The sequence below is a fragment of the Rhamphochromis longiceps genome, linkage group LG8, assembly GCF_057381845.1.
Source record: "Rhamphochromis longiceps isolate RC_006_pf linkage group LG8, R_longiceps_female_GT1.1, whole genome shotgun sequence".
NCBI classification, from domain to species: Eukaryota; Metazoa; Chordata; class Actinopteri; order Cichliformes; family Cichlidae; genus Rhamphochromis; species Rhamphochromis longiceps.
In genome coordinates, this window is record NC_140564.1 from 19,726,503 (window position 1) to 19,738,901 (window position 12,399).

General features: G+C 39.6%; 1 protein-coding gene across 2 annotated transcripts; it reads left to right on the top strand.

Moving 5' to 3' along the window:
- Nucleotides 1-880: 880 nt before the first annotated feature.
- Nucleotides 881-11,587, top strand: pth3r (parathyroid hormone 3 receptor). 2 transcript variants are annotated; one of them, XM_085416379.1, is made up of 13 exons: nucleotides 881-1,228; nucleotides 4,447-4,552; nucleotides 5,975-6,085; nucleotides 6,259-6,383; nucleotides 6,944-7,038; nucleotides 7,142-7,295; nucleotides 9,009-9,162; nucleotides 9,236-9,296; nucleotides 9,382-9,448; nucleotides 9,541-9,635; nucleotides 9,737-9,878; nucleotides 9,988-10,029; nucleotides 10,129-11,587. In XM_085416379.1, the coding sequence occupies exons 1-13, from the start codon at nucleotides 1,163-1,165 to the stop codon at nucleotides 10,597-10,599; spliced, it is 1,689 nt and encodes a 562-aa protein (XP_085272505.1). In that variant the 5' UTR covers nucleotides 881-1,162; the 3' UTR covers nucleotides 10,600-11,587. The 2 variants fall into 2 exon arrangements, with proteins under 2 accessions (XP_085272505.1, XP_085272506.1); XM_085416380.1 differs by having other exon boundaries at nucleotides 6,947-7,038.
- The last annotated feature ends 812 nt before the right edge of the window (nucleotides 11,588-12,399 follow it).

A 12,399-nucleotide genomic window follows, 5' to 3' on the forward strand; every position in this document is an offset into this window, starting at 1 on the left:
CTGAACAAACTTCATCATTCACTAGTCCAGACAGTTGGAAAATGTGGGCAAGCTTCTCATCACATAAACAACTCAAGTGCAGCACATATGATAAAGTCTGACATCACAAAGTGAACATCTGACATCATCAGCAGGTCACAAACCAGTAGCACCCCCAAAACAAGATGGTACTACCTCACTAGAACAACTTCAAACCAGTAAAAAAAAAAAGTAGAAAAAGTAGAAAATAAAAGATGACAGAGACACCTTTATTGATAAGTCAGAGGTATTGTTTATCTAATGCAGACTCATCTTCACTTTCCTATTTATTTATTTATTTATTTATTTATTTATTTATTTATTTATTTATCTGTTGCTTTATTACTTTTTAAATGTATGGAACCAGGAAAACATATGATAGAGTAAAACCATGGCAATCTAAAGTGTCTCTGGGTTTTCTGATTGTGGCTGAGGACCACTGAGTACAGCAGACTATCACCATGCATACAAATATAAGTTCTTCAAAAATGCCTGTCAAAACAATGTTTGTCATATAATTTGTGCATTTGTCATTCATGCATATCAGAATATATATTATGTAATATATATTACTTTAACTGGTGTGGTAAGTAGTTCTATGAGTCTGGTTTGTATCACTGCTTTCTAAAGTCTCCCAGTGCGGGATACTCATGCTGTAAACCAAGTATTAAATTATGTTACTAGTAAAAACTAAGAGTCCTATTAGTGGGAATAGAAAAGACCAGGTTAAGGCAGACAAACAAGCCAAATGTCAAGCACAGAGAGATAATGACAGCAGAGGAGAGCAAAGAGTTAAGTGAATGGAAGCCACAGCATATCAAGGCCAACCCATCTCATCCCAACAGTCCTAAGAGCAGCGAAGGAGGAGGTTTCCTCCTCAGTGCTCCTCTCTTCCCCAAAGAGAGATCATCCAACCACAGACAGCCCCTCAAAACTCATTAGTAATGTCAACTGAGCTTCATGCAGAAAACTCTGGACCTCAAGAGACTCCAAAACACAGTTCCTGTTGACTAATAAAGGAGCACAGATGGGACACGAGAGAAGAACATTAACTTTAGGACAAAGTTCCTTCAGCACAACCTGAAGAGGATAAAATGATCTGAGAGTGAAAGGTGTGCTGTTCTGTTTCAGCTGGAGAGACATCATGTTGTCTGCACAAGGAATTATTGTTTTTTACTTTTTCCACGGTGTAATAACAGCCTCAGCGCTGGTAAGTTGACTACATTCATAATATTTAAATTGTTTAATTATTGAACAGTTATTCACTGATGGGGTTTGTCAGGGGAAAATATTTTACTCCTGGTTTGCTGCTATTTCTCTGCTGCTTTACTGTTAACATAAATGAGGTCAAATAAGTGCAATTTAAACCCAGATATTGAATTTTCTTGATGATTTCTACTAATGTAAGCTTTTTCAAAGCAAACTTTACTTAAAAGGGCTAATAATGATCTTAAACGGATTGGAGCAGTAGATAAATTCTTAGTCTCACTTGCGTCTTGTGTCCTAAATTTAAACTTTTCACACAGCAGCAGCATATCTTACACTCTATTATGACCCTGAGTCAGACATGACACATCCGCACTGCTGCAGTTTGGGCCAAAGTTAGAAAATTTCATGTATCTGTGATCCGCTTTGATGCTTTGAATTAGATTTATTCAATGCTTCAGGAAACATGCCAGACATTCAGCAGCAAGACTGAGATGACAGTGTCTTCTTAGTTAACTGATGGGGTGATAAGGAATAAGTTTTCCAGCAGTCCTGCTGAGGAAAATAAAAAGTATTCTAACCCACCTCCATTCCTCTATTTTGAGTGAATCTCGCATCAAACCATGAGACAACTGAGACAAATTATAAAAAAGCTCATAAGAAATTTAATTGAGTAGAAAAATACTTCTTTTCATATAAAAAGTGGATATATTAATATAGTTCTTCTCAAGGCAGAGAAAAAAAACTTCACATCACAGCAGCACAAGAACCATCCCTCTCCTTTATCAGAAGTCACCTGTGGTCTGCTTTACCTCACAAACCATAATCAGCTTTGACCCTTTTAACCTTTCGCTGACTGAAGCATGCTAACAGTGACCGTAAGTGCCCTTCTTCATCTCTGGATCTCCCCCGTGTCCATCCTGAGTGTTGATCTCGGACAGGATAACAGGATCATGGAGGTGGGAGGCTAAGGCAGTTTAAACAGTTTGTGTCGGGAGAAAAACAAAAAAGCTCCCCTTCTGTATTAAGAGGCCCAGATAACTTCTCTGTTAGATCCAATCCACTCAACAGTGAAGGGTTTGAACTACACAGGATGCCTGGATATGCTAAACCAGGGGTCTCAAACCTACAGCTCCCAGAGCCACACGCGGCCCTTTTATCAATCTCCAGTGGCTCCCTGTGACATAAAAAGTAAATGAATATTTAAACATATAAGATGTATTTTAAACATTTTAATTATTTATTTATCAAGTTTCTTCCCATTCCCAGTTTTAAAAATGTGTTGCTTATAAGATTAACACATTTTAAAAGCCCCCTATAGTCTGTGTTGCCACCTGGTGCCTTAGCTTCTTAATGTTGCTTTTTCTTAATTTCAGTTATGTGGTTCAGAACCAAGCACTGATGAGGACACATAAGCAGCTAGTCTTGAGTTCTCCAATGCAAAAAATTAAACATAATCTTGAAAATAGAGCGATTCACAGCGTGTCAGTGCTACCGGCTCACCTGTGCGCTCGATCAGGAGCAAAAAGGCAAGAAATGAAAGTGCAGTGAAATTGTGGAAAGATATTTCTAGAAGAAGCCGGATGTTGTTGCATTTACAGGTCTGAGGGTTGATTGACTTGTGTAGCTGAACCTTTGAAATTCATTTGCACAACTACAGCTATTACCAACAATGGTATTCATAACTTTATAGTCTGTGTTTCAAAGTTGGTCCATACATGATATGATAGACCGTTTTTCCTCCACTTTACATTGTTCTGCTTAGTCATTATATTGCAAAAGTAACATCTAATAAAGTTTTATAAATCAATTTTTCTTTTTTTTCAGATCTATCATTTCCTAAAATCACTGAAATAAAATTTGAAAAACAAGTCAAAGTACCAAATCCTCAGAGTTACACGTTGTTAAAGATTTCAATTATTTACCATTAGTATTAGTATTACTTCTGTTTACCAATTATTATCTATTAGCAATGTTGATAACAGGATTTCTCACCTTTATTATAAAGCAGACATATGTTTTGCATCTTTATACACTCAAAAAATATTTATGCCCAAAATGGTAACTTTAAGTAATTAATCTTGTTACATAAGCACAATGTTTAAATGATTATTTATCTGAATAAATAAACCTCCGATTTTCTATATTTACTCAAAGGGTTGCTTGACAGTAAACATTAATCAAACCTCTACAGCGAATGATCGCTGCTCAGCGTCCAGCGTTACTAGAAACAAACATTTAGCCAGCTGCAGTTTATTTCACTGTAACGTTGTATTCATTTACCTACATGGTAATTTATAAATCAACTAAATCGTTTTCTTTAGCATGTGAGAGTCAGTACTCACCTCTTTTATTCAAGCCAAAGTCCACTGAATGACAGTAGAAATTACTTATATGGTTTTTTTGTTTTTTAATTTCTATACTAGATTTCTTTTCTTCTTTATTTTGTTTTTCAATGTTTCATATTATTAGTTTGTACTTCTTGCTGATCCCTGTGCTGCTGTAATTACAGGATTAATACAGTCTGTCCGTCTATATGACTTCCAGGCCATTTGATTCACTACAAGGCCCTTAAAGCATCAATTAAAAAAACTGAATTTTAAAGGAGAAAAAAAGGACTTTCGATAATTTGAAGAGGTGGCAGTTTGCTTTGTTTGTTTCTCTTCCTTTGCAAATCTTCTGTCTGCTCCGCTGCTCCCCTCTGCCAAACCGTTCTCATGCTCTGCTAGTTTTGATGCTCAGTCGTGAAATGCACCCGGGAACACAAAGCTTTGTGTTCCCGGTCAGCACAAGCAGCTGCTTGTGCTGACCGGTTCACACAAGCATGGCCCCCGAGGATGAGATCCCCGTGTGGCCAGCGGCAGCCCAGCTGCTGTGAATAAAGGGCCTGGCGGGCCATCATCACATACCGCACTCTCACACAACTATTTCACAACACCTGGAGGCAGCACATCAGATCTTTGGGAGAGGTTGTGGTTGATGAATCACTTCAGAGAGAGTTTCATGAGGATCATCTCAGAACGATGCATAGATGGGTTATATGGCCCTTCAGTATAAATAAATGACATGATTTATGCTGATCATTATGTATTAATCTTGTTTTCTATTGTTTACCATTGAAATGACATATATGCAATAATGTATCTATACGTAGTATTACTGAGAACTTGGTGGGCGTGTCTTCATAATTCATGTGATGCTTTTTTGTTCCTTTTCTTACAGATTGACTCTGATGATGTCATCACACGGGATGAGCAGATCTACCTTCTGATTGGTGCTCATGCCAGATGTGAAAGGAGCATCAAGGCACAAATGCCCCTCATTAAAGGTTTGGGGACTTCTTTTTAAACACTATACAGAGTGCCTCTTTATGGAACTGCTTTCCCTCCGGTTTTGAATACTTTCTATGACTTTGTGAGCCTCCAGTTAGAAATAAAAAGCAGTCAACACTGGAAGTATGTCTGACTTTTAATATTTCAAAGAAGGTCCTGTCAAATAAGAGCCTTTTTTAACAGGCGGTCAGTGAGTGCACGTCCAAACACACAATTAGATCAACTGTTTATTGCATCACTTGTTTATTTAGGATCAGATGCAACACCCAGTCCAATATCCTGCTTTCCAATATCTCTTTTATTACACAGCGAGGCATTTTTAATTTGGAAATGCGATGGAGAAGCTGATGCTTGATAAGCTGATTCAATGCGGTATTATTAAATATTACAAATCTTCTCAGGAAATGTGACTCAAGCTTTAAGTGTTACATTTTTATTGATTTACCAATCTTGAGGAAGCATTGGAAGCAAGTATGTTTATGCATCAGCTCATTTACAATTTTACCTCCAATATTGAAGGAAATCTATATATGGAGTGCTAAAAGTGCCATAAAAAGACAATAATGGTCTTATATGATGTATTATTACAGGTAAAAGCAGCCAAATGTGATTTAAAGAAGTTTAAATTAGCTAAACTTTGTCTGGTAGCAGCATTAAAATCCTATTTAGTATTTCGGTAACTTAATGATGTAACATTATGGTCATGTAAAAAAGATTAATAGGTATATGGGTATACTTTTGTGTTTATATGTATTTTTTCTGTTTATGTTTATTTCAAATGCACCAGTTATACTCCCCTTAACTGTGTATCACATATATACCCTTACAGTGGTATTAAATAGGGGTGGGGTGAAAAATCGACACAGCATAGTATTGTAATCTGTTGTGTGGCAATACTGCAGAGCTGTATTGAATTGTTTCACATAAAAGGGAGCTTTCCTTCCCACTGTCGCCAAGTGCTTGCTTGTAGAAGTCATGTGATTGTTGGGGTTTTCTCTGGCTTTACCTTACAATATAAAGCACCTTGAGGTGACTAACTTTGAGGAAATAATTAACAGTTTAAAAAAAAGGTGATGAATTGGAATATAATATATTGCAGTATATTGCAAAAAGATACAAATTGCAATACACTGATGTTGTGGGTTGTTCTGCGATTTTCACCTCTGATATTAAACATGGAGAGGTTTTAGATAATGAGGGCAGCTCATGTATAAGTTATCCTTGTGAGTCAAGGAGGGGCCTGTTTCAGATAAAATATGAACTGAAGTTTAGATCACTGAGGATTATTTTAAGTTTTGAATCATGCAAAGCTACTCAAGAGCAGTCTACGAATAAAAGTACAGCGTTAGGTGGCACAATGTGTGAACTATACACAGATCTATCAGCTTGCTAACACTTTTTTCACACCATTGTTGAAGATGGCGACTGCACCCCAGAGTGGGATGGGATCATCTGCTGGCCACAGAGCACAGCAGGTCAGCTGGTCTCAGTTCAGTGCCCGGAGTACATCTATGACTTCAACCACAGAGGTAGCAGAGCTCCAGAGATACTAGCATCTGATCATCTACACAGTATAAAAAGCATCCTTCAACCTCAATAACCAGGAAGCAGTAGTTTTGAGAAAAATGCAACTGAAAAGTATAAAATCAAAGATTTCCTTATTCAAAAAATTAATCATTATGTCCTGCCCTCCCATGGACAGGGCGAGCCTACCGTCAGTGTGATGTGTCAGGCAACTGGGAGCAGGTGGCAAGCATCAACCGCACTTGGGCAAACTACAGCGAATGCACCAGATACCTGACCTTCAATCACAGAAGTCACGAGGAGGTGTGTGCATTTGATCCAGTGCTGGGTTGAATTAATCTGTTTGTGCACGTTTATCTAACAGCAGAAAAGAGACAGAACTTCTTTAGAAGACAGTACAACAACGGCCATATTCTTTTTTTGTTTTGTTTTGTTTTTTTAGCTCTTTCAGTATTGCAACTTTATTACGCCCAGGTTACAAATGATCTTTTACAAGGTTTTATGTTACAATACATCGTTTCTTTTTTACATCAAGTTTTTGCTAGTATTTTTAGATTCGAAATTTTCTCTATAAGGGATAGCCACACTCCCCCTATGCTAGTCTTTGTGTCAAATCTCTATGTTTATAGCTTTGATGGTTCACTAAAGATTCTTGTGGTAATGTGTAAGTGTGCATTTGCATCTTTACATGACAGAATATGTGTAAACCGGCCATATTCTTACAAAATACTCTAGGCCTGTCTTCAAAAGACCTTTTCCCTCCAGTGTGCTAATTGTGCTGAAGATACAAAATTACCAATGTGTTCAAATCTGTTCAGTCACTTCTGTTTCCAGATATGAAAAGATGTTTTGCTGTGTTTCAGAAGGTGTTTGAGCGACTCCATCTCATGTACACCATCGGCTACTCCATTTCTCTCGCATCCCTGCTGGTGGCAGTCTTCATTCTCTGCTACTTCAAGTAAGAAGAAAACAGCTTACGAGCTTTGATCCATAAACCTGTAACCGAACAGCATCTCCGGACTTCAGTCTGTTGCATCCAAAGACGTCTTCCTCTCTTTCAGGCGTCTCCACTGCACACGCAATTACATCCACGTTCACCTCTTCACCTCCTTCATCTGTCGAGCGGTCAGCATCTTTGTGAAGGACGCTGTGCTTTACTCCATATCTGATGGCAGTGAAGCTGAGCCCAACTTTACAGGACAGAAGCCCCATATGGTAAATTGTAACGTCGCATTATTTCTTATCACCAGTTATTCAGTTTTGTTCATTTTTTAAATACTTCATTGTGATCAAGACTATCGGCTGTATGGCAGTCAGCACAGTAGCGGTAGTTCACAATGGCATGGCCTGTTTGCAAAGCTAAACAAACCATATTTGCACATAAGCACTCAAAACACCTCGCTCATATAAGAACTTTTTTTCTACACTTATCTAACATTCATACTCCGATGGATGCATCAGAGAGCACCGTGGGCTTAGTATCTTGCCTAAGGATGCTGGGTCTCTGACAGAGTGTTTTGAGTTTGTTTTGGTCTTGGGATTCTTTCTTTTGGAATGAAGAGATTTTCATTAGTTTTCTGCATTAGTTACTTTTGAGTTCAGTTTTCCTAGTGCCTCTGAGTTTTTAGTATTTATACTTCCAGTTTCTTGTTTTTATCATGTGAATGCCTCTTTCCTGTCCAGTCTGTCCTAGTCTCATCTCTCATCTCTGTTTTCTTACTCTTACTCTTTCTTTCCGGTTATGTCACCGTGTTCGTCTGGTCTCTCTGTGTTTTGTCTTCATGGCTGTCTACAGTTTTTGTCTTGTCTATTTAATAACTTTGTAATCCTGTCTCTGTGTGCTCTCCATTTGTCTCCCCAGCCTGTCATGTCTCCTTTTGAGTTTATCCCGAGTCCCAGTGTCAAGTTCACATGCCTTAGTCTGAGTCTCAGTGTGTGTGTGTGTGTGTGTGTGTGTGTGTGTGTGTGTGTGTGTGTGTGTGTGTGTGTGTGCGCGTGTGTGTGTGTGTGCGTGTTACTTCCTGTTTTATTTTGATAGTCCTCTGTCTCATATGTGTTATGTTGAGTTATGACGTCCTTGTCTTGTTAGTTATGATTCTGTTCCCATGCGTCTCCACATCCCTTAATCACACTCGTGTGTATTATTTGTCTGCATCTTCCTCTGTTCTTCATCACGTTCTCCTTCACTTTATGTGTGATCTCAATCAGTCACTTTTATCAGTTTCTACTCTGCCTAGTCATTGTTTATCTTTTGTTTCCTCCACCTTAATAAAGTTGACATTTTGAGTTTAAATCCATCTGATCAGTCCTGCATCTGGGTCCACTCCCTGTTCGCCACACACTCATTACATGACAGTTACAGCACATTTCTCATTTCTTCATCCACAACAGGAATCCACCGCCCACACCTGCTGTAATGGACTGAGATCTGGTGATTTGTGCCAAATTCTGACCCTACCACCACCTGCCCTACTTTTGTAGCAGCAGAAACCGAGACTAATCAGACCACACAACGTTTCAGCCTCAGTTTCATGTTCTTAGCTGACAGAAGTGCGGTGATCTTTTCTGGTGCCATAGCCCAAGGTTCAACACGTGCCTTAAGAGATGCTCTTCTGCATACTTTAGTTCCCAGAGAACTGACCCTCAGTAGAAACTCAGAGATGGTAGTGTGGGAAATTCCCAGTAGATCAGCAGTTTCTGAAAAACTCAAACCAGCCTGTCTGGGACCAACAACCATGCCACATTCAGCTGCTCAATTTGAACTTCAGCAGGTCGCCTTGACCATGTCTACATCGTGCACTGAGTTCTCTCGTGAGATTGTCTGATTAGATTTTCGCATTAACAAGCAGGTGAACAGGTATACCTAACAAAGTGATCAGTGAATGTATTATCACAAGTTTTGCTGATATTTTCTGTTTTTGCCATTAGGCTGGCTGTAAAGCAGCTGTTACTCTCTTCCTGTACTTCCTGGCAACAAATCATTACTGGATCCTGGTGGAGGGGTTGTACCTCCATAGTCTCATCTTCATGGCCTTCCTGTCTGACAAGAACTACCTGTGGGCCCTCACCATCACTGGCTGGGGTAAGTGACACTGGGGCAGGTGACACTTTGGACTAATGCCAGTTTTTCTAATAGTCCCATGTGCTCGTCATAGGTGTTCCAGCTGTGTTTGTGTCCATTTGGGTCAGCGCACGAGCTTCACTGGCAGACACTCAGTGAGTCATGTGATCCATTTATCTTATGTTTATGTTACACTCCTACAACAAATGCTCCCTGTAATAGATTCATTGCTCTTTCCAGATGCTGGGATCTCAGTGCCGGAAACTTGAAATGGATCTATCAAGTCCCTATTCTGGCTGCGATTGTTGTAAGAAAAGGGGATTTAAATCAGAAGAGCATTAAAGACTGATATTCTGAGTATATTGTTTTAAATCTGGATTTCGGTTTCTTTCCCTGCAGGTGAATTTTCTCTTGTTCATTAACATCATTCGTGTACTGGCCTCTAAACTGTGGGAAACCAACACGGGCAAACTGGACCCCCGACAGCAGTACAGGTAACCCTCCAAGGAAAATAGTGGATGTTTTTAATCTCTGGACTTTAAGCTCCCATCTGTTTGACAAGAAACATCAATGAAATAAACTCTTTGTTCTGCAGGAAGCTACTCAAGTCCACATTAGTCCTCATGCCTTTGTTTGGAGTTCACTACATGGTGTTCATGGCTCTTCCCTACACTGAGGTCACTGGGCTGCTGTGGCAGGTGCAGATGCATTACGAGATGTTCTTCAACTCTTCCCAGGTCAGGACACATTTATAAAAACAAGCACTGCATGCAATTATATGCTGTAAGCTCAACTGCAATGATAATGAAAGCTGATTCTTTTGAATAAAATCTCATATCTTTGCAGGGGTTTTTTGTGGCGTTTATCTACTGTTTCTGCAATGGTGAGGTAATAAAGCTACAATACAGAATTGACTCATATTTATATATATTTTTTTATCTGGTAAACAAAATAAAGGAACTAAAATTAAATAAATCTTGTTCCCAGGTGCAAACCGAGGTAAAGAAGGCTTGGTTAAGACGTAGCCTGGTGCTAGACCTCAAGCAGAAAGCGAGGATCACCAGCAGCGGCGGAGGCAGCTGTTACTACGGCGGCATGATGTCACATACCACCACCCACAGCGTGTGCCTGTCTGCTGCCAATCCCAGAGCTCTGTCCTTTGCTGGAGGGGTGGTTGGCTCAGGTGGAGCCTCTGGTTCTGGGGTCAGACCCCCACTGCCACGTCAAGTTTCCACAACTCCCCCCCACCATCATACCAACCTACGTATTTACACTTCGACTGACAGCGAGGCCTCAGGCCCCCAGCAGGAGCTGGGTGTGTGGAAACCAGAAGGTGCTGAGTCAGGAGGTTTTACCAGAGAAGCCAAAGCCAACAAAGGAGATGATGACCGCAAAAGCCACAGAGAAGAAGATCTAATCAGCTCCTTATCTCCCAAAGAGCTGGAGACCATCTTGTGATTGCTGCTACTTTGAAATATCACGGCAAGCTACATGTTTTCTCAATTAGGAGCACTGCTTTATGTTTTGTTATGTGTGTTTAGATGAGGATTTTGAGAAATAGGGGAATCCAAAGGCATCTTAATTTGGTGAAAGGGTGCTGAAAGACTTTAGTTACTATAGAAAAGCAAATCTGGGGACTAAAGCTGGGAAGTTTTTAATGGCTCAGAGCCACATACAGTAGAAAGAAATGCATGCATCCAATCCAATTCTTGCTTGTAATATGAATAATCAGAGTTTGCTTGTTATATTTATAGTGGTAAGTGTCATGGTTGTGTGATAAAAATAATGATAATAATACAATACTGGTCTCGATTTCAGGGTTGCAACATCATAGTATGACATAAGCTGTCACGGTACAGTCGAGCATCCTTTCATAGGCTACCATTAGTGACTGGACCACAATTTAAGAACTCTAAATCTAAATTCTCATGTCATAAAGACAGATGTTTTTGTGTGTGGATGTGTTGTGGATTTTTCAAGCTGATGTGAACGGAGAAATCCTAAACTAAAGAATTCAGAGAAGTCAAAGGACAGACCTGGATGTATAAATAGGGAGAATTTTTTCTCCCTCTTCTCGTCTTTCCTGTGTTGCATTTTTCACACTGACCTCCTTGTTCAAACTGCACTTCCTACAGCCCTTCCCTGCCTAAATGTACACCTCCACATATCAGCCACACATTAATGAGGGTGTGAACGCTTTTTACAATCCAAATGTCACAATGAGATTAGATTTAAAGGCACCTAGACAGCATGTCTGGACTTATTTTCATGTTTGTCGCTGTCCAGGTTTGCAGACCTATTTATCAGTCTGACAGGACCCTGAAGGCTGATGCGTGAACCTCTCGCCCCATGCAGTCAAAACTCCAACTCCTTCTTTCGTGTAACCTCTGCCCTGAACGCCCTCACAACACTGTCCAGAATTTCACACACTCCCCTCAATCTTTGACTCACAGACAGAGGCACCTGAGCCATTTGGAGACCTGGAGCAGGAGTGACAAACCTCTAAGCCACAATCCACCGGCATTCGCAGAGAAACAGACAGAAAACCATACCTGTACATATTTTAGATGCCCATTAAAAGAGAATCATGTTCTGTGTTTATGATGTGTAAATTTAACACTTGTATTTTAAGAAATGTTTTGGGGAGTATTTTAAATAAACTGTACAGCAGTAATGGAAGTGACTTATGGATTTTAATTATCTGGCAGTGGCAGTGAAACATAACTGGAAGCTAAGGAATAGCTGCATAAAGAAAAAAATGACCAAACACAGAGAAAAACAAGAAATATTTAATTGAATTCAAGAAATAAATAATTGAAACATGGTCTAGTTCATTTACATAATGCCAAATCACAAATGTTGCCTCAAGATGCTTTACATTGTAGGGTTAAGACCCCCTACAATGAGATAACTCCGTTTCACCAAGCACTTGGCAACAGAGGGAAGGAAAAGCTCCCTTTTAACAGGAAGAAACTTCCAGCACAAAAATGCTGAGGGAGAGGAAGCTATCTGCCACGAGCAATTGGGGGTGAGGGGAGGGAGAGAAGACAAAAGACAAGCTGTGGTTGAAATATCTGATATGATAATAAAGCGATTATGGAGGATACTAGAATAAAGTCTCTGCTGAAAAGGTGATTTTGGGACACTGAGGGGAGTGGACAGCATGAAAAGAACATCCGACTCATTTAAGACATAAGAAATGTGCTTATTGTTTACAGTGAAACATAGTCTGCCATAGCCTTCAAGTACATTATTTCC